This window comes from Chlamydotis macqueenii, chromosome 2 (genome assembly GCF_036417535.1).
Source record: "Chlamydotis macqueenii isolate bChlMac1 chromosome 2, bChlMac1.mat, whole genome shotgun sequence".
In the NCBI taxonomy this organism is placed as follows: domain Eukaryota; kingdom Metazoa; phylum Chordata; class Aves; order Otidiformes; family Otididae; genus Chlamydotis; species Chlamydotis macqueenii.
In genome coordinates, this window is record NC_141557.1 from 157062113 (window position 1) to 157085488 (window position 23376).

Here is a 23376-nt window from a genome sequence, read left to right on the forward strand (position 1 = left end):
AAGGCTGGATGAGGCTCTGAGCAACCTGATCTGGTTGGAGATGTCCCTGCTCCTTGCAGGGGGGTTGGACTGGATGGCCTTTGAAGGTCCCTTCCAACCCAAACTATTCTATGATTCTATGATTGTATTGCATTTGGTAGATGGTAGAAATACAAACGCTGTCATACACATGAAGAATGTTGGCTTTAAACACAGAAATGAATGTTTTTGTAAGTACTTGAAGCATGCCAATAAATCAGGAAATATACAATTAAAATATTCTTATGAATTTGTAATACTTCCTATATTATACAGAAAGAAATCTCTACAGCTGCTTCTCAGTGAACCTGTGATGTACTTTAGTACAGGATATCTCTGCATATTTAAGTTCTTTACTGTCCATTTGCATTATATGTGTAAAAATGACAGTTGTTTCCATTTAAGTTAGCATGATATTTTATAACACTGAAACATGCCCAATGGCCAAGGATATTTCACTTAAATACTAAATAAAGTTAAAGAAAACATTTATTGAAGCCAGAAGAGGTCTGTGCTTCAGAAAGAAAATACTCAAGTAGAATCATAGAATGGTTTGGATTGGAAGAGACCTTTTGAGGTCATCTAGTCCAATGCCCCTGCAAGGAGCAGGAACACTTTCTTCAATCAGATCAGGTTGCTCAGAGCCCCATCCAACCTGGCCTCGAATGTAGTGTGGATTTAATCTAAAATATAAAAACATTCTGCCTTGGCCAACTTTAATTTTTAACCTTCTGAAAGAGATAATTTTCAAATACTGTATGACTAAGAGAAAATACTGTGTCAGAGCTAATTCAGGGAAAGCTCTGAAACATACTTCAGCTGCCCCTGCCGAATTGCTACTTGAAGGAAATAGTGCACAGTAAACAAACGTTTTGGAATTTGAATCTCTTATCTCTTAAAAGAACAAGCCATTGAGAGCAGCTCCTTAAACCTATTCTACTTTTGCAGCATGTCGCATATGAAGCTTATCTTGTTTTTAACGTAAATTTATAAATGTAAATGCAGCAATAAAAAGGAAGAATTGATCGATTTAAGCAGATTATACCAATTGCAACAGCACAGGTTGATCTTTTTAATGCTAAGTGACAAGCGTCCCACATATAAACTACAAAGCAGATATTTTTCCATTCAAATCTTATAAAAGCTACCTTCAACAATATAATAATGCAAGACTTGATTTCTGCAGTAGTGAATTTATTAATACAAAATGATGAACAGTAATGAGTTCTGGGCAAAATTTCTCTGGAAGAGAAATGTGAATACCAGAAAAACTTAAGTCTGTTGTAGCATCTATCTCCCCAACATTTTCCTTCTGTTCTGATGGACGTCTTGTGAAGGGTCTTCCTATTTCAAATTTACTTTGTTCCATTGTCTTCAAGAAATCATAGATACACCAGAAACTCAGAGTGGTCTGTTTTCCCTTTTTCTTTCCATATAAATTTTTTAGTAAAATAGTTAACATAAATGTGAAGAATAGAACTGATTTCTTAAGAATTCTGCAATAATTCCTTAGTGGCAAAGCTTTCGTAACATGTTAAAAGGTTAATTTCAGTCTTCTGCTTTCATTTGTTTTCACTGCTGGTTGTGCACAGTTTGAAGTTTGGAAGTCACTCTTAGGGATGGCTGGTTCACAGTTGGGGACTCTATGAGAGGAGACCAAATGTCATGTAAATGTTCTGGAATGGAGAAAATAAGTTGGCTCAGACTGCTTCTGCTCTTGATCAATGTCTATATTGTTAACAGATGTCTGTGTATTGCATCAATAATAAAGTGCTTGTTCATAATAACTGCCAGGAGGCAATGGTTTTGTGGGTTTAGTGTGTGGCTTATCAAGAAAAACTTGTATCTGTATCAGATGGGCAAAGAAAATGCTAGGACTCTATTTTAATTTTTAGTTTCAGACATTGAATTACTGAAAGGGAAGACAATGCATTTCCTTTTCAAGCTGATTTCTTTGCAACAGACAGTTGGAAGAATCCTCATTTCTTCTTCCAAACCTGTGGATAGGCTGTCACTCATTTGTGCTAGTGAATATTGACAGAAACCCTTCTACTAATCACTGCTGGGAAGCAATCCTATTCCATGATGTAGCCACAGTAGAGCAGTATTGATGGACAGATTGCCTGGTTTTCCGTATAAGCAATTTCAAGTGACTGGAAAAATGCTAAAAAACCTCTTAGCAAATTTACAGCGTCCTGTTATTTGTTTTGAGGATGTCATTGGCTTCTGCTGTAGAAAGCTTTCCTTACAATGTCTAGAATGTTGTCAGATTCCCGTCATTGGAGGTGTTTTTCTACTAGAGTTGGACAACCCATCATTTGTCATGCCTACCTAATTGATAATGTTTTGTTTTCTGTCGTCACTGAAAGATTGTTAAAGGTTCCTTTTCCTGCTAAAGAGTTGATTCTTTCATGAGAATTTATTCTTACATTGCCAGGTTTTGATACACTCTTATTTGGAAAACACCATATATAAGATGATGCCTGATTTTGATTTCTCTGAGTCCCTGTTTCTTCAAAGTGTTGTCTCATTAGGTCATTCTCATCTGGCAAAACTGGACAAGATACCCCTCAATATCTGTTGAGGTCTTTGGCATATTTGGATAGGATTTGGATATTAGGATTTCCTAGTAATGAGTACAAAGCAAGTGCTGTTTCTACTTTTCATGTGTTTAGCTCAGGTTTATTATTGGATGAAAATTGACTTTTTTTATTTCTGTAATTCGTCCTTCTCTGACAAAACACAGCATCGTTGTCACTTCTTTTTATCTTAAACTTCTGTATGGCTTGTAGCTGCAGTTAGTGGTTTGTTCAACTTGGTATTTAAATCCAGTGCTATTTTGGGAAGAATGTTACTACAGTGTGTACTTAAACAGTGTGGATAATGTAGGGGAGGAGTAAGAAATACTTATTTTTAGTTTCTTAGTCATAGAATGGTTTGGATGGGAAGGGACTTTTAAAGGCCATCTAGTCCAACCCCCCTGCAAGGACCAGGGACATCCCTGAGTAGATCAGGTTGCTCAGAGCCCCATTCAACCTGGCCTTGAGTGTTTCCAGGGATGGGGCCCCCACCACCTCTCTGGGCAACTTGATCCAGTGTTTCACCACCCTCATCGTAATAAGTTTCTTTTTTGTCTGCCTCTTTTAGTTTAAAACCATTACATCTTGTCTCATCACTACAGACCCTGCTCAAAAGTTTGTCCCGATCTTTCTTATAAGCCCCCTTTAGGTACTGAAAGGCCACCAACCCCAACTCTGTTAGCCTTTCTTCATAGGAGAGGTGCTCTCTGATTATTTTTGTGACCCTCCTCTTTGAAACACTTTGAAAAAGAAACACTTTGTTTCTGGAGTGTGCTTCACAGTTAATGTTATCTTTCGTTGATATCCTTTCAGGAGTATGATGATGGGTATGGAACTGCTTATGATGAACAAAGCTATGATTCCTATGATAACAGCTATAGCACTCAAGCACAAAGGTAAGTCTCCAGATCTACTGTAACTATATTTGAAATATTCTGCAGTTGTAAATTTAGTTTTACTTAAAGATTTTTTCAATTTCAGCTTAAACAACAAAAATGTTATAAGAGGCTTATTAGAAATAACCCCTGGTGTTGTTATTCTCTAGTATCACATAAATATAGAAGCAGAAATTAGAATTTCAGAGAGTTTCATTGATGCCAAATCAGAAAGTTTTCAGAAGTTCAGGAAGATTCAATTCAGTTTCATTTTTTTAGAGGGAGTGGGGACAGAGAGAGGAGAAAAAAACCAAACTATATAAAAGGTATTAAATTATGTAAACCACAGAGCTAATTGCATTTTCTTAATACTTAAACATGGTTATATTCAGTATATTATCTTTATTTATCTATAAAAAAAATAGTACACAGTTTAGTTTCTTTTACTCCTTTGTGGAATTGTCTGTGACAAATTTGAATCTCTTGCTATTTGTATTCTTTCCCTCACTTCATTCCCAACAGTATTTTTAAGCACTTCTGATTTATTTTCTTAAAATTTTGCTTTCTTTAAATAAGTCACTATCTGAAAACTCCATGAATTACAAGGACTACTAATGCATCCCAATGATGGGAAAAATGTGCAAACTGCTTGGTAGTGGTAGTTTGAACTTAATGGCAACTGTCACATGGCGTGTTATTTAGCAACTTGGCTGATCGTCCGTGCTGTTACGTACTTCTAACGTGCACTTCTGGGAAGGGAACTTCTGTACATCTCTTACTGAGCTGTAATTTATTATCACTCTTTTTCTTAGAGCAAGCATTCATAGTTTGATTAGTAGTAGATTTTGAAATTTCACTGGGAATTTCTTGAAGCCTTTATAGCAATAAACTTGAAATGTTTGAAACAAGAATTTTGAGAAAATGGTAAAATAAAATAAAATGCTCTAGTTCTGCACTACTGCTTTCGTTTGGGGTGATTAGAGCTTCAGACCTTGCCCACTGGTAAGATGACAATGGTAGGAAAGGGAGATCCTGGCAGATATTGTGATGTTCATAAATAGATACTACTTAGACTGTTTTACCTTCTGCTCAAATATTAAAGACTTTTACAATGTACCCTTAACTGAAATAGTGCAGAACTGTTCACAGCAAAGTGAAGAACAAAGCTGTTTACACCTTATATCTGCTTTGCTGTAGTGTTCAAACACCCAACTTAATTTTTGTTGTAGCAATGAGTACTTTCCTGGTCCTGGTCCCAGTCCCAGCAACTTAGTCAATGGGAAAAAGTGTCATTCTTACTGAGAACAAACAGAATGGAAATATTTTTGTCTGATACTTGGCTCTTAGAGTCTTTAAGCTGTTGAAAATTGATAAAAATGATATGACTTAAGAACCCAGCAGTGTAGGACCTCCACAGTATGAGACTTTGTAGAATGTTGCATTTAGAGAGCAGCTGCTGTTAATGGATTTTTTTCTAAAAAGAAAATTACCAAAATAGTCCTCAACTTTTATGTTGGCAATTCTGCTCTGTTTTACTGCATCTAGAGTTGGTAAATGGGTTTATTGCATACAAACATTTGGACTTCATTGCGAAGTCATTTGCCTGAGCAAAAACTAAACATTACTTGGATTGTTATTTTTCTTCCATCTTAAGGTTTCCACTAAGATTTTTTTTTCCTTTGAACTATTGTTAGCTTAAATTAAATCTCCCCAAAAAAATGAAGTTGTTATTGTAAAGGACTAATACATAAGAATACGTATAATATTGTTTACTATAACCTGTACACATGCTTAGCCCAGTCTGGATGAAGATGCTTCATAAAATGATTACTCTGCTTTGTATTTTACCTGTAGTTTCACAGGACATATACTACTAGATTTTGTTGAATTCGTTATCCTCTGAGTGATCACTTTCCCCCCTAATTTTAAATGCTGCGTGGTAAAAGAAAACAAGAAGTGATTCACGTCTGTTTCTCGTGGGGTATCGACAGTCATTTTCTGGCATTTTTTTCTGACTTGGCAAAAAAAATTTAGGCTTGTATTGGCAGGAAACAAGTAATAACTATAAACAGCAATCTGAGCTACCTAGAGCAACATTCCTAACTTTAATCTGAATATCAAATGGCAGCCCATATTGCAAAATGTCTTTTTGTAGCCATTAAGAGAGACTTGTATTTAGGTGCATTACAATGTTCTTACTGTGAGGGAAACTAGGGAAAAGTGTACTGTTTTCATAGTTTAATCTTTTATCATTCTTGATCTTTTACCCTCATAAAGCATGGAAGGAAAATACATTTGCAGACACAGGGCATTCATGTGTTTAAAATGCATCATTTAGTGTCTTGTGTGCGTAAATAACTTTTCTTCTTTCCTTTTGTGAGTTGAAAGTAGTAAACTTAGAAAGTAACAGTATTTCTAGTATGTCTTCTGCTATTAATTTCTCTAGAAGATTATGATATTAATGATCATGTGTATTGAAGAGGAAATTTGAGAAATAGCTAATTAACTAAAAAGATGAGTTTGCTCGTTAAATGATTGGCAGTGGTTTTTCAGGATACGAACCTTCTTCCTGCACCTCATCAAACTTGGTTCATGTTCACAAGTGTACATTTTGCGTACAATGTACATCTATGATAGAGTGGAGATAATTGAAGTATTCATTTTGGTTTTAAAGTTTTTGTTTATTTTAGTGATTCCTCTGTCAGAGATGGAAACTTGCAATAGAATTAGAAATGTCTCTAGAAATTTTGTAGATATATAAGGTGATGTTGCATGACAGCACTACGTCAATGTCTGTGGGCACAAGTACATTCAGTACACTTGCATGACTTGCCTTTATTGTCTTGCAGTGACATGACAATGCATGACTTGCCTTTATTGTTTTGAGTTTTGACATTTCTGGTGTATTTCTCTGAAATGACCAAATTTGAGATGGACTAGGATGGGTGATAGGTTCAGACAGGAAGAATAGCATGCTGTGTATTTTTGTGTGCATTAAGGTAGTTCAGAATTTGCATGCCTTGGCAAACAATTCCTCCTTTCTATAACCGAAGTGCTTGCTTCTACCAAATCATGATCATGTGTGTTTAAATGTTTAAAGGCATTTTACTTGATATCGTGTGAGACTGTATCCTTGCATGTGCTTGGCAATCTTAAGCTTTAGTTAAAACCTGTCACAACACTAATAAGGAGCCAAACATCAGGGTTTTCTACAAGTTCTCATCTATATTAATACCTTATAATCCTATTAAAAAAATTCCTTTAAAACATTCTTATACACAGTTGTTTGTTTGTGCAACAAAGCCCCAAATAGTGCTTCAGGATGTCTTTTAACAGAATTACTTTTTGATGTCAAAAAGACATGGAAAAAATATTCCCTGGAGCTGTACTGAGCTTGACTATATATCTTAACTGATTTTTAGAAGAGATGTGACTAAATTACCTGTACAGTTTTTTGTGGAGCATTGTTAGATGGTATTTATACCAGTGTGAACTTATGTCAGATGCAGGGAGACTTGTCAGGCTCCCCTCACCAGTGCATGTGCATGCTTACTTACATAACCTAGCAGACTCTTAAATGATTTCCCCAAATCTCTCCAGAGCTGTAATCCCTTTACTTGGATTTATTGCAGAAAGTGGGTGTTTGAATGGCCAGATGTTAATGCTAGACCCATTTTATTATGAAAATTCAGAGAAGGATGTTGTGGAGGAAGGAGGAGCATTTAGTTGAGTTTTCATTTAAATTACTAGAGCAGTTGAAACATTTTCAGCATGAAGAAAAATGTTCTTTAAAATCTCTGAAATATGTTGCAAATTATGCAAAAGCACCTTTGTCCCTTAGTGGCTCCATACACGACGTGCACAAGTGTTTGCGAAGACAATAATAGGGTAAAGGGAAATGGATGCTAATAAATCAATTGGCACTGTCAGTTCACTGTTTAATGTTCTCTAGAATACATGAGATTTATCACTGAGGAATTGTAGAATAATGGTAGTGTATGGAAACAAAGTCCACCGGGGAGATGTACTACATCATTCGGATTTAGCGCTGCCATCTGCTTAATAGCAGTGAGATGACTACAGAGGTACTTATGATCAACCATTCATAGCAGTGACAGATGCTGCGGAGAGTTAACATGCCAGAGAACGAGGCTGGTTACTGAAATTCAGATTATGTGACAAGGTTGCTGAGGAAGGGGGCTGAGTTTCTTACCTCTCCGACACCATTAAAGGTTTACTGTGTGCTTTTAAGTTTACTGTTAAGAGAATGGCTAGTGCGGTTACTTTAGTACAAAAAAAAATGTGGAGAACCCTATCTGTCTGCTTCATGGCACTCAGAAGTTTCAAATAACTTATTTAGGCTTGTCTGCTAGTATTTAAATCTGGATACTTTTCCTGGAAAAAAACCTCCTTTTATCTAATTTTATTTTTTTTACCTGCAACAGAGACCAGCAGTCTCAACTATAAAGGAATAGTTTGTATAGCTATATGCCTGTGTCTGTTTAGAGGCAAAAGATAATGAATCATTCATGTAGTAAGGTAGTCATTTTGTATTTAGTTAGAATTTATAATTTAAAAGCTGGCTTAGGTCTTGTCTTCAGTTTTGATGATCTCACCTTCATTGTGTTGCAGGAGAAATTAAGCTAAACACTGATATAAATTGAGAGATATTAGAATAAAAGGTAATTGCTGGCATTGTCTACAGTTTTCTGCAGTATTTTCTGTTTTCTGCACTTAAGACTCTAAATTTCTCTCTGCAACAACCACTATGCCATTGGCTTAAATGTGATGTTTCTCAGTTGCGGTTCTTGCGTATTAAACAATAATTGCTACCATATCAAATCATATCAAAATACAAGGACATTCAAATCACTGCAAGTTGCCTGTAGGCCTTGGGGCCATTTGGCCAAGCCAGTCTGAGTTGGGGGAACTGGCAAATTCTCTTTAGTACACCTATGTTCATTCAGTGCCTCTAGTTGCCTCCCTGTTTATTGGTTAACGTGTTGGGAAGTGAGAAGTATGCACTTGCAACTTTATCTTAAATCATTTATCTAAAAGCATAAGAAGATAACTGCCCATGTGGTAATTCCTGAGCATGCTAAAAATGCAGTGTTATGAATGCCGTGCAGTGAGGCCTTGTTCTTCACTGTCCGTTTCAACAGTGACTGATTCAAGACGTAAAATTTCTTCAAAGTATGGAAGACAATGCACAGAGACCTCAGGGTTTCAAAGGTTTGAGGAAGCTTGTTTTGTAGCTTGTAGGAGTTACTTAGTTCTTAAGTAACTGGATATTGGATGGAAAAGACTGAAAAAAAAAAAAATCTTAAAATGCAGCAGTGCCCATTGTTCATCTGATGCCTAAATAATATAACTAAATTGGTTTGCTAAAATCATTCAAATCTCTAAATCCCCGATTTTGTGCCACTCCAGAGGCACCTTTGTTTTGAGAGAAGCTGATTCCTAGTAGTAGTTCTTGGCAAGGCCCTCCCCACTTCCCAGTAGGAACTCAGATTTTCAGATGTATTCTGAAACTGTGCTTAGTAGTCATACAAAAGATGACATTACTGTTTATAAAAGGTGGATTTTCATGAAAAGCTGATTGTATGGATTTAAAACTACCTGCTATTGGTACTTGAAAGTTAATTGCTAAAAATTTGTTTGTGTTGCTCAGTGTTTTAAATTCACATTAAGTTTGTCAGCAATCATACGTTTCCAGGGTGTATAAATATGTGTTATAGGCAAAATGGTGTCTGTTACTGTAGCTTTTCAAGATGTAGTTCTCTGGATTTTAATGATAGTATCTGTTTATATCTCATGGTCTGACTTATAAATCAAATCAATCCGCAGCAGTTTCATGTCTGGGGATAGCGCAGAGGGCTAGTATTTTGCAGTTGTTGCTTATGAGCACCTGGTATGTACGAGCTCATCAGAGGTTATAATTCTGTGCAAATAAAGTCTCAAAAGCGTTAATGTAAACAAGCTAATATACCTTTTAACTGAAAAACCCTACCGTGTGGTTTCCTGTGTAATTTTTACAAACCTGTTATTGGAAGAGATTTTCTGCAGTTTTTCAGGTGTAGTTCTTCAAGTTTAGATAGATGTAAAATGTTCAGAAGTGTCTCATAGCACAGATAGCTTTACTTGTGAGTCTAGCATACATGTTTTAATTTTTTTACACTGATTTACAGAAATCTGATCTGAAACCTCAGTAAACAGGAATAAGACTAAGGCAATTAAAGGGTAATGATGTAAAAAAATTAGCTAAAGGAAGAACTAATCTTAACACAAGTGTATCGCATGCTGTACTCGTAAAGTTGGAAAGGGTTTTTAGAATCCTTGTCATTTCATGTTAGTAGATTACTTCATTACTTAAGAAATGTTAGTATTACTTTGAATTTCTAATAATTATACTGAGTAAAATGCTTTTTAGATACAAAAAATAACTTTGGTTTTCTTCATGACTTTGCAATTAAACTTGACTATGAATATGCCTCAGTGTTTAGAAAACAAGAAAAACTACATTGAAAAATAAATTTAGAGACCCATTGGAGAACACATACATAAAGATATTATAGTGATACAAAAAAGTAGTAACATGAAATTTTAAATATTTGAGGAATCAAAAAAAGAAATTTCATAAAAATGCATTATTCATTTTGTGTGATTGTTTTAATTTTACTTAGGTGATTGAAGTTGTTACTCATTTAATCCATTCAAATGTCTTACATAATAAACTTTCTACTGGTTTCATTAAGAGATACCAAGATAAGGAAGAGAAACTGCATAGTCTCTGATTAGAGAAAGGACAGCATCATAAATTCACACTTGTAGTAGACAGTGAAGAATGTATATAGAGAGAAGATTTATTTTCCCCAGCGTGGGGTGGAGAAGGAACTTCACTCGAAACTCACACTTGGAAGCCAGTGTCTGTTAGTTGAAAGAGAGGCATGAGAAACCAGGCTTCATCAGCACAGAACACATTTTTGTGGATGGATATTTGACACTATTTTGCTGGTTGACAGGCAATATACTACGTCTGCTTGCTAGCAGTATTTGAAAATTGCAGTTTTTTTCTCGTAGTCTATCCTTTAGTATTTGGTTTGCTTTCAAGGGAAGAACCACCTTACTTCTTTCCACTGGTGAAGAAATAAATCTTTAATTGGGCAACTTGAGAAAAAGGGACTGCAGGAAAACTTTAAAATGGTTTTACTTGTTTCTTCCCCTTTATTTTGTTTTAGAAGAAATACTGAGAGTTGTAAATTGTACTTTTAAGCACAATTTTGGCATCATTCAGTTGACAGATGATGAAAAATACAGTTTAGTAACCATCAGAATTTGAGGTTTATTGTTGTGTAATTGTCAAGTGTAATGTGCTTGGAACATACATGTGGATGAAAGTAGTAGAGTCTGAAGAAGCCCAGCAAATGGGTCTTAACTGTTAAGTGGATTGAATTATCTTTAACACAAGAGGATGAGGTCTGCCATATTGTATTTGGAGAGGCAAGGCTCGAATTTTGCCTGTTTAAGTGGCATTAGAGAAGCACTGGAAGGATCTCAAATATGGTAATGCATTGCTTTTAAGATCAGTCAGATGCTTATGATTATACAGCCCTGAAAACTCCTAAATACCTATTTAACCAGATACATTCCTTGATGGCACTTTTATTTCTGAATTATAATTATATAAAACTGGGATGAAATTCTAATTTTCTCCTGTGCTCTTCAATTTCAACTGATGACTAAGGGTATCAAATTTATATAAAACTTATGAAAGTTGTACGATTCCTTCCATAAATTAGAAAGACAAGAAGGTATGATGTATATCTTAATGAACAGTATTTCTAATGACGGAATGGTGACATAACGCCTGTGCAGTTTTTGTGGCTGATCGTGTATTAGAGGCAGCGTTGTCTTGTTCTTCAGTCTGTGACAAGTAACATTATCTCAGATCTCGAACAACATCTTATGCAGGACTCAAGAGGGATAACCAAGAATTAGATGTAATAATACCCACAGCTCTTTCCAGGATTGCAATGGATCTTCTGAAGATTCTTTGATACCTGTGGGATCTTCACTATTCTCTGTTGCTTCCACTGTCCTGAGTAGTCTTGCCTGTTTAGAGGGAAAGGGAAGAAAACAGTTTTACGATGTTAATGTCTTTGGTTCACGTATTTGTTCTCCATTTAGCAGTTGGAACACATTTGGTACGCACCTGGGTAGTTTAAGTGTTCCAATTTACTTTCCTCTGATAGCAGTCTAGTTCACTTCCCCAAACTCCTTTGCAAATGTTCTTGTTTTGGCTGGGATGGAGCTAATTTTCTTCTCAGCAGCTGCTGTATCAGCGAACCAAACAAATGTGATGTGAGGGTGCCTGGGACTTGGTTCTAATTCACAGACCAAACCAATACGCTAAGGAGTTTATGCAGCCTGAGGCTTTAGTTTTTCTGTTGCTGCTTCCTTGTTTGATGCAGCAATTTTTTTTTTACCTTTTATTTAGCGTTTCTCATGTTTAGCAATAAATTGTTGCTGTATTTTATTCATAGTTCCAAGGTAAAGCTGTATAGGTCCCTGCTGCTGCTGTTCCTGAGAAGAAGCCTTATTTGTACTGTGTGCTTCAGTCACCTCTGCTACTTGGCATTTGCCTTTTCTGTTTTGAGAGATGGGACCAGGAGAGTGGAGTGGCCAGGGAGACACGGGAAAGACTGAATGGGTCACAGACAGCAATAACTAGGCATTTCAGATGGTAAAACTGTTAACTTCAGGGAAATGTGTAGAGTTCTGCTAGAAATCTGTAGATAGACATTGTTCTTTGCCTGGTAGCTAGCACCAGAATGCAGATTTCTACAGAAGTGAAATCTACTAATATTTCCCCATAAAAAATAATTTCTAAATAGTGATAGCTAAGGGAGTCCTTGAGGGGGCACTCTGGTCATCTTTTAGGATTATAGGACATAGATTTTCTATTTGTATTATCCATGAGAGTTCAATGGGATATAATTTAAGGAAGATTGCATCATTTTTTTCTGTATTTTATAAAGCTTTCACAGCCCACAGATCTCAGTTGCTTTCTGAGTATTATCTATTTTATAGACATAAACTGAGATGTGGGAATGAGAGTATGTACCGAAGAAACTTCTGCTAAGAAGTGGCAGAACTGGGCATCAAATAAAAATCTATCTGCAAGATGCAAGGAAAGATGTGGATCTCCTCTTGATATCCTGGTTTTATGCTATTGTGTTGTAAGCTGGGTTACAGAATGTGGTGGTGGTCTAGTGATCCACAGAAGTATTAAGGACAGATACTCAACTCAATGTTCAAGACAATTACAGAGATACAAGAAGCTTCACTACAGTGAATATCTTGACAATAACAATTGGGATATTCTTCTTCCTAGTTACTCTTAATGGATGCTTTTTCATATCAGAAGCAGCTGAAATGTGAAGATCTGGTAGGAATTATAGAAAGAGGCTTGTCCTTGTGGAAGAGTTGTGTTCAGATATGATCTCGGAGTCTATCACCTCTTGCTAGAGAAATCCTTATTTGTTCTTTCTGCTTTGCTCCTGTTCCGTGTGACTTCTCTGTAGAGGGACAAAGGTGACACTTGTGTAGATACTCTTAGCACAAAAGGAACCCCTTGTGTTTGGAAGGGTTTTTTGGTCACTTTCTGAAACTGCTTTGGCTTCTGTCTAAAGAGGTCAGTCCCAAAGTTACTTGTGATAAGTGTGCAAAAGGAAAAGGAACTCTTTTATTTGCTATTTTCCCTGTAAGCATTACAAGAAACTGAACTGATGGTAAAAGCTGTTATTCATCACTGAAGAGGAAGTGGTGTGGGTTTTTTTAAATACTAGAGAACACTTGTGCTGTGTGGTTGAGATGCCTGTTCTAGGATTGTCCCAAAAACAGCCTAATGACCAATTATGGTATCTTCATGACTGTTAGTTTGAAACCCTACCATTCTGTTGATATCTGTCCCAAAAGAATATTCCAACATGTCTAGACAGAATAAGCTAATAGTTAATATTGCATAAAATGTAAGAGTTCCTTAAGACTTAACTCTTATGTCAACAGCAGTTGCTGCCATTTGCTTTTTTGATAAAGATTTGGTCTTCTATTATCAAGATATTTTCAGAAACAATCAGCTTAGCAGAAAAGCCTGAGAAATTCAGGTCATATTCCATAAGACCTTTGAAGGCTTATGTTGAATACCTCTAAATTAAAGTACTTTAAGACTTCTCTCACAGCACAGTGATTCTAGAAAAATAGCAGGGAACTTCCCAGTCCTCTGTTTTACTAGATTAAAAAAAGCTCAAAGCAGGCTCCAGGTTTAGTCTTGCTGGGTTAAAAAGGAAGGAATCCATGGGATGTTATTTTTGTTGTTCTGAAAGGAGCAAGGCACAAACCTGTTTTGTGATTTTGTTCTCCTTTCTGTGAGAGGAAATGAAAGGAATAGGAAGAAAAGGGTTTCCCTTCCAGAATAAATCCATTAAAGGGAAATACAATTTGAATAGTCTTCAGTCAGAATGCTGAGATGCCAGAGAACATATATTTAAAAAGTATAAATGTCAAGGAAGCTTTTAAAACAAAAATTGATGTCATACCTTTTGTCCAATGGAAGAATTATTTAATGTAGCTACTTAATTCCTCACAGTAGAATTGGCCGCTGCTATCTCAGTTAATGAGTTCAAATGAGTTCAAATATTTCAGGTCCCTTTGACTAGATTTCCTTTCAGCAGGTATTTGCTCTGAAAAGAATACAGTTCTGTAAGCTGCAACTTCATATACGATAGTAAATTTTTCTGTAATTCCTCCCAAAAAAAGCTCAGCTTGGTTTTGACTGTAAACTCCACAGGCTGTTCAGACTGTTACAGGTGAAACAAACTTTTTAATGTTTTATTTTTTTACCCAGAACTCCTTACAGCCATCTGTATGTATCCTTTTCTCTGAGTCATAGTCTTTAAATTGTCTTATCTGAAGTTTTGCGTTTGTTTGGCTTATAGTTGAGTTGAGAGCGCGTTGGCGTTGTTCATAGAGCTCGGATGAAAGCGGTCAGAGTATTGAATTGCACTGGGAAACTTCACTTCCCATTATAACTTGTACTTTTTGAAAATACTATAAATTTTGAAAGGTTTGTTAATAAAGATGGGTTATGATATACTTTCAGTATAAGTGAAAGATTTCCCTTTCTGATGTTTCTTCTTTTTTAGTTTACATGCTGTAAAATGAGTCACTTTTTGTTTAGTAGATATTTTAGATCTATAAAATGAAACCTAGCAAAAGTCATTCTGACAGGATTGACAGATATGAGGATGGGGCTCAGCTGCTATAGGCTTCTAAACTTGATGACAGCCTTAAAGTAAATAATCAAGTATGGTGTGGAAGGAAGTGAATGTCAGCTTTAAGTTGGTTGTTATCACTGGCTGCTGCAGAGCAAAATTATTTTATTTCTTCTGCTGCAGACTTTGCCCTTGTTATTCTGGAGTCCTCATCACATGGACTGACAAACCAGAGATAACATTTAGGTTGTATACAGATTTTTTTTTTTAGGTCTTCGTAGTGCTTTCTGGTTAAGCTTTTGTTTAGGAAGCCTTATACTTGCAATAACAAATACTCATCCACACTCTTTAGACATGCATTTACACACACCAGAACTGTATTATTTCTGGCCTGGATTATTTTGTGGGATTTAAAACTTTAGTTAAAAAAAAAAAAACACAACCCAAACCACCAAATTAAAACACAAATGACCCAAACACAACAGATTATCTTTGTCTTGTGTCAGTTTAGAAGTGATTGTGATGTGTTATTTACTTTATATGAATACTTTACCTGCTGATTCATGTTAAGGCTATAAATTACTTTCTGGTTTTTATTTTGTTATCAATCTAATGTTAGAAACATTTTGTCAATATTAGCAATTAATTGCCAGTGATCATACCTTAGTGATTTCCTTCTCACTCAGAAGGTAAAGACTTGGTAGCATCAGTTTGTAGAGTATTTTCCAAATGTCATCAGCCCTGGGTCTGGCTGTGGTTAAAAAGAAAAGGAAAGAAACAATTAAGAGACTTGCTTTTGATGTCTTACAAACATGTCTAATAGATTTTTGTTCTGTCAGCTATGTAAGTATAGCTATGTATAGTTTTTTACGTGAAATAGGAAAGCATGGAGAAGTCGTTTGTAATGAGGGTTGTTCTTCAGTTTCTGTTCAGTGGTCTTGATACAATAGAAATATCATTATGAAATGGAAGAGTGTTTTAGGCCACGGTTACTGTATTCACACATACTTTTGAATCCTAACAACTGCAGATTTCTGCTTTTAACTTAGTTCCTGTTGTTGTTTCTTGTCTCCCTATTAAAATGATAGCGTTTACATGTCTGCACATTTGTTTAGAAGACTCTCACTTGTACACATATAGTAACTATATAACCCTCTGATCAGCAAGTTTTGTCCTTTGTTGCATTTTTATCAGTGAATTCAAAGATGCAAAAGCAAAATACTAGGCAACAGTATGTAATGAAAAGAAGCTTATATGACAAATTCATTCAGTGCATACACCTTCTACTCTTCCTTCATTAGCACGTGTAAGATCTTCAACCTTCCCAACTATAAGTATAATTTTAAATATAAAATTCCCACATCCACGTATACACTGTGGACCAGGGGCTCAGCAATTAAAAAAATCCTAAATGAAAGTAAATATGTTTGGTTTTTTTCTCTAATGAACAAACAGGACCTAAGTTATCATTGCCACTTGAATGCTTACTTTTCTTACCTTAGGTCATGTCTATATCCTTCAAGCATTCTTCTTTTCAAAGGTAGAATGTGTAAAGACAAGCATTGCTTCTAAAAATATAACTGCTTTATTTCTTGTTCTTCCTACTTCCCTTCTCCTGTACAGTGGAGCAGATTACTATGACTATGGCCACGGACTGAGTGAAGAAACATATGACTCTTATGGTGAGTAGCTTTATGAGCTGAATGACTGCAGTAGTAGACTTCTGGAAAAAAATGTGTTCACAGAAGAATTTCCATAAGGCAAACTTCAGTTCTGCAGTGGATAACAGCTGTGCAGGGATTCCTGCACTGTCACAGAGCTCTGCATGTGGGTATTGAGAAAACTATGGAAGGAGGTTTCTGTGGTCTGTTAGGTTACATAGTCATGTGAAAATAAAATCAAAGAAATAAAAAAATAACCTAAGTCATGCTGCAAGTGCCCTTTTCATGATGTCACATTCAGTGAGATTTAAGGAAAGAAGTGGAGATGTAGGACCTTTTTTCAGGAGCTGTTTGCAGCTGAAAGCAAATGCTTCTAGCACGGCACAACTGACGTTGAAACTTGGTACAAGGTAAAGTTCTCAGCTGAATCCTAATTGAGTGCATTTCAGACTTGTGTGGTCTTTTTGTATTAGTTCATTTTCATGCATCAGTCTTGTGAAATCAAGCAGGGAGCCATTATGTAAAGGTTATGAAAGTACTTTAGGTAACTAATAGACATGGGGGCAGCAGGTTACTCATATGGAGGTAAAACAATACGTAATGAAGCAAAAAACATATGCTAGTGGGAAAGATCATGATTTTTTTAAACTAGAAGTTTGGTAGTGACAGGTTTAATGAAAGAAATCTGTTACAGATTAGAAGCATAAAACTTGTTAAAAGGCACCTCTGCTAAAGGGATAAATGCTAAATCTCTGGCTAGAGATCAGAGAAATATAATCTAGATCACTCAAATCTCAAACATTTGAGGATTGTTAGTGTAAAAACGTTGTGATTCTGAACGATGGATGCTTCAGTTATTTTAGAGCTCTGTTTAAAATTTTCCATGGTGTGTTTTTTGAACTCCATTTGGAAGTGCTTCCTGCTGAAAACTAAAATGACATCAACTAAGTTGCTGTGATAAATGTCCCTAATACAGAAGTTTGTTCAATATCGTCTGCTTAAACTAATTATTTTGCTTAAGGGGAAAGTCAGCTCATCAAAAGAAGAGGTCACTTGAAATTCCTCTGTCCCACAGCCCTTTTACTTGGTGCTGATAGATATGTAGCTTAAATCTTTATTTCAGCATTAAAATAAGCTGTTTGCCATTATAAGCCTGATATTTCTAAGACTATTTCATGAATGCAAAATTCATGGGGAGGGGAATTATATGAAACTGCTTAATGTAGAGTTGGCTGATGGGAGAAAATGTGGATTGTGGTATTTAAGGTTGAAAAGATGGATTTCTCATTGCTTTTGCATTTAAAATGGTTTTCTATTTATCAAAGCACAGCCATTCAGAATATTAAGTGATGTATTTACTCAAGTTGAGGGGAAGACTATAAATGCCTTGAAGAAAAATTGCGGGTTACAGCCACAGATGATTTGCCCATACAAATAAATAGTTAAACTCTTTATTTCTTAACTAGCTGACCCTCAAGTACATCCTTAAATGCAGAGCTAGATACTAATATTCATCCTTACAGTGTGTAAAGTATGTTAGATGCCTTGACCAAAGTTCATAAGTGGGCATAGTAAGCAGATAGTTGCATAGTGCTGGCCAGGGTGAAACACAGATTCCTAGGATATATCTGAACTTTTCCTCCTCTGAGAAGCTCAGATGCCAATCCAGAGGATGTAGGAGGAATATGAGTATTTTCAGGACTCGGAGCCCTGAATGGCACCAAAATGAAAACTGGAAAAAAAGTAATATGACTCTTTGCCCTGTTGATTTGACCAATTGCTTGAAAAGGAGCAAGTATTCCTCTTAAAGAGTAACCAAGACTGCTTTTTACATTTAAACAGTTCCTTTCAGCAGTGCTTAAAAGCTAGGCTATTTTTAGTTCTTACCTCTCAGCCAGCTACCTTTGCTGTTAGGCTAGGCTTAGTTCTTCCAGCCTCACACCAAATTTGAATTTGTTTTACCTCCCACGCAAATGTTTTGACCACCTAGGTACGATATATAACCTAGGCTCTGCAGGCAACCGCCTGAATTTTTAAAAATGAAGTAGCTAGGATGAGACTTCTATGGAGAGAACTTGGACCCTTGACTTTAGGGGATTCTTGTCACTTAATTTCTGATGTCTACAGTCTGAGCAAGTTACCTTACCATTCAAAGTACAGGGGTTCTTTGGTGACTTTTTTTTTAAATAGACTAGAAAGACAGAGTGATGCCTACATTTTAGGTTACCATACACTTGGATTCCACCCTTAGTTTCTGGATTGCATTGGGTTCACTTGGACACCTGTCTGCTTAGGGCAGGGTGATTCTCCACAAGTAGATATGGAAGCACATATGCTGTTTTCAGGTGTGCTTGCTTTTTGGTTTTGGTTGGTTGTTTTTTTTTTTATTACTGGGTGATCTGTGTTTACTTGATTAAAGTGTACGTAAGTCCTGTTTCATTATACTCTGCATTTGGTCCTGTGTTTTCCCTCTTGTTTTAAATGCCTGGTACAGTAGATCTGACTCTCATTTAAGAAAATACTGTGCTACTTTGTATTAATATTTATTACCGCTAAAACGTGGTAGGATTATGAAGCATTAAATACAGCACAAGCTTTTCACAAACTTACGTTGTTGTCAGAATTCAAACAAGCAATTTCTCTCGCCCTTTTAATATTTTTTTAGAATTTGCCTTCCTATTTCTTGCATTTTAGTGGAAGTGTATGTTTACAGTGAAGTTCAATATTGCCCCTAGATTGTTAGAAGCCACAGGTGTTGGTAGTGATACTTGAGGCTTTTCACTATTGGATTGCATATTTGAATTATGCCTAAATTGGTACTGATGCAAAGAAACTTATTTCTGAGGGTAGCTTATTTGCTTATACATAATTCATATCCTCCATTCATTTCATGCTAGCATAATTATTTATAGAGCTGCTACCATAGCTGACATTTCTGTGTATTTGCAACAAGCAGGTCCAGCTGAGTGCCAGAGTCCTAAATATTTTTGCCTGTCATGCTCCCTGCTGTTACGTGCTGAAAAAGCATTGTGGGATAGCTCATGTAGATGTGTTGTAGCCAGATTTTTTTATTCAAGTGTTACACTTTACTTTGTACACCTTGGTTTGAGTAAGTATGTTGCTATCTAATTCATAATTAAATAAGGAAAAAAAGTACAGCATCTGAGAACGTTGGAAGGAGTCTAACTGTATTTTCCCATTATTGTAGGGCAAGAAGAATGGACCAACTCACGACACAAGGCACCTTCTGCAAGGACAACAAAAGGAGTCTACAGAGACCAGCCATATGCCAGATACTGATTGTACTGTCTGATGTTGTGAAATATCCAATCTCCACCAGTCCTGTATACTGTTCAAAGTAATTTTTTCTATGAACAATCCCTTTTTATTAAATCAGAGCGCATAAAAATCTGAATGGATGGACTGAACTTAAAATATTTTGTTGAAAGAACAACTTGGACAGAAAGATATGTAAAACAAGGAACTTTGTTATTTCCAAACTGTATTTGAAAAAATAGGTGATCAAAAAAATAACCTTTGATTAACTAGTGTTAAACAAAAAATAGGCTTACTAAATATGTTAGTCCATTCTTTTAACATAAGCGTAACCTTTTATTTTAAAGGTTTTCAACAATTTAGTTTTTAGTTTTTATTTTCAGATATTTGCTAGATTTTTTTCTTTGCAAACATGCGTAAAAAGGGAAGCAAATTACAAATGCAAATAATGTGGTATTTTGTAACTCAAGTCTTGAAATGTTCTGTAGTGTTAAGCAAAGTTTTACCCTTGCTTGATACTAAATAAACTTTTGAAAGAAAATCAGTGTGTGTGAGATTAATTTTATGCTTTATCTTATAATAAAACTTCATAAATAGTAGTAAACAGGGAGAAATATGTTTAACAGTGATCAGCTTAAAAGGCTCATATTAAACATTGCGCGACTTCTTTTAAAAAATGGTATAAACTTAAATGTATATATATATACTCACAGTAGATATAAATGCTGTTTAAAGTATCCAAATGGTATGGATCTGCTTGAGTGCCACATTAAATCAAAACCTTTTTGTTAAAAGTGGTTTAAAATAGCTAATGGATTTTCTGAAAAAGCTGTGACTAGTTTTCATCTTGTTGAGCATTTTTTCACTAGTGCAACTTTGGAATTTTTATGAGAATTTTGATACGTAAATGGCAACCTCGCTCCGTGCTGGAAGCAATAAACACAAAGCTTTTAAAGACTTTCTGACTTGACTAATTGAGGTCGCTTTCGTCAGATGCAGAGGATGTGTAACCCTTAAAACGGTCTTCATTTGCAAAGGTAAATAAATCAAATAAGATTTGAATCTCACTTAATTTATCTTAATATAACCAATAAAAACAGGGAGGCTACAACTTAGAAACTTTCCTTTTAGAATGTAGGAAAGACTTTAAGGACACCTAAATTCTCATTTTAAAACGTTTAATTTGTGTTAGTAATCTAAAAAGCCTTAGCTTAGCTAGTTAAATTTGGACAAACTATTCCCTATTAAACAACAGTAAAACCTCATAACCATTAGTTTGTAATATATTTTTTCCATAAATTCTAGTATCTTAAACATTACAAATGTTATCTAAAGTTTTTTGTTAATCATTACATTTCTATTAATTATAGTTTGATTTACATTGTTTTCTTTAGTTTTTATTTTAAATTCTTTGTAATTTAGTAAAAATATCTTTTTTCTCTTATCAGGAAACTCACTTCCTTGGACAGCCAAGAGAACAAAAACCTTTATCTTCTGATGCTTTGGTAGGTATCTTTACTCATCTATGAAATTATTAGATAAATAATTGAGCTTTTGATCAGGTCCTTAATTCTTTCTGCACAAGGCTTTAATATACTTAATAGTTTTAGTTACTGAGCTGGAGGCCAAGAAAAATCACCGGCTATGTTCAGTTCTGATGGGAAAAGTCAGAATTTTAAACTATTATTAAAAAGGAGATTAAATTGTTCCAGTGTGTGGACACTGTCCTCTGGCTGTTTATTGAAAGGTATACAGAGCTTTGACAACACTTCAACCAATCAAGTATTTCATTGGACTGAGGAAGCTGAAAGGAAATGAATGTAATTTTATGCTAGTAATATTCAATTGAAATTTAAAAATCTAATCTGGCCAGTAAACATGTCTAAAATGGTTTTCCAAAGCTGAGGAAAGCATTTTGTAGGATGGTTTTCTAAGTCAAGCATTTCTGCACAGGAGCAAACTGATTTTTGGCAGAAATAAAGGAGAACAAGTCCATTGAGAAACATTAACTGAAGAATAGCTAGCTCTACTGGTTTTGGCGAATTCAATATATTAAGAAATAATTGAACTATATTTATACCCAGACTGTGTATATTTTTAATAGAATTGATTTTTGTTTCCTACTCTAGAATGATAACTATTCCTGCTAACCTCATGGTCCCAGTGCCTTTAGTTGACATGACTTAGCTAAACAGAGCGCCGTACTTCAAAATACTGCATATGTTTCAGTGCCTCTGTATACCACAGTAAATTTGAGACTGCTGTCACATGCTAAAGGAACTTTTCACACATACAAAATAGCTTTAGAACAATTTTGAGAGTATTTGGAATTTTTAAAGCAAAGGACCTGTTTAAGGTTCAGAGAGCTGGGAGAAGATTTCTGCCATCTATTGCTCAAAGGTCAAAGATTCGATACCAGCTGCTAGAACTGCTATGGCAAAACTGACTCTATAAATATCTTTTAAAAATATTTATAATGGAATTGGCCAAATCTCTATTTCTGTTTATATGTTAAATCACATAATGAGTTATGTAAATCAACAAGTTTTCATTTGCAAATGTGAAGTTTTATATTAACCACATATGATGAAACTTGATGAGTTGAAACTAAAATACCTAGTAGCAGGGATGGCTACTAGATGAATGAGTGAATCGGAAGTGAAGTCAACCTTCTGTAGTATTTATCCATTTATCCAACTCTTTTTTTAATGCCATCTTTCCTTACAGCCTCCTACATGGAGGTTGAATGTATCAACCTGCATTAGTGTCACCTCTCTGCTACTCTGCCCTGAAGTCATATAAACCCTTAAATTATTCCAGTTTCCCTTTAGGGGAAAAAACTGTGCCCCTGTCAAATCACGCAGAGGCTGTTTGGGTGCACCATTGTGTGACAGGATGATGCAGGTCACAGAAGTAAATTAAAAGACAATTCCCCTCCTAAGAGCACACCCATCCTGTGGGCACAAGTGATTCTTCTGGTCCTGTGCCATATGTGCATCTGACAAGATGGAGTAGTCTGTGGCCATATGGTGCTCCAGTTAAGTAGCTGTGGCCCACCTTGACAGGAAAGTTAACCATTCAAGTCCAATTTTATTCTTTTAATGAGTTGCAAGATCTAAGAAAAAATTATTTCATATATTGAGCATAGTAATGGTAAGACTTCTTAAATCCACTAAGTCTTCCTTCTTCCAGTACTCCACATCTTATTTCTCCGAAGAAAATGTGTTTTCATGTCTCTTTAAAAAAAAGTATCAGTTCTCATGTCCTATACATGTGTGTTCAAGAAATTACATCTATTCAAACAGCTGGTATTAGATATTCTTAGAAACTACATATTTGCAGTATAAAACTTCTTGTGACAGTTTCTGAAATAACATGCACAAGCATTGTGTTCTGCTGTTGCATTTCCGTTTTTTCTAATTGAAGTAATTATGAAATGGAATCCATTAGGTTTTGAACAGAGGGGAAAAAAAAAATCTAGAAAGGTCTCTGAATTAAACATATATGTATTTATAAATGTAGAAGGCAATCTTTATTTTATTGTGACAAACTAGCCTAGGAGTCTTTATACATTCTATGAGGATTTTGTGTTCTGACACTGATCAACTTCTCTTATTGGTCAAACAAGTAATGTTAATGACTATAATTGTATCAATCAAAGTCTATCGAAACTTTTTATTACATTTGCACTAAT

The 23376-nt window shown here is 35.4% G+C and overlaps 1 protein-coding gene across 4 annotated transcripts in view; it reads left to right on the forward strand.

The window, feature by feature from the left end:
- Window positions 1–23376, forward strand: part of KHDRBS3 (KH RNA binding domain containing, signal transduction associated 3) — a 94078-nt gene that overhangs the window by 69802 nt on the left and 900 nt on the right. For 3 of the 4 annotated variants that reach the window (XM_086741307.1, XM_086741309.1, XM_086741310.1), the window contains 4 exons: window positions 3411–3493; window positions 16369–16427; window positions 19615–20719; window positions 21131–21187. In XM_086741307.1, the coding sequence (XP_086597433.1) occupies window positions 3411–3493; window positions 16369–16427; window positions 19615–19706 (234 nt within the window). In that variant the 3' untranslated portion in view covers window positions 19707–20719; window positions 21131–21187. The remainder of the gene's footprint in view (window positions 1–3410; window positions 3494–16368; window positions 16428–19614; window positions 20720–21130; window positions 21188–23376) is intronic. The other variant, XM_086741308.1, reaches the window with a different exon arrangement.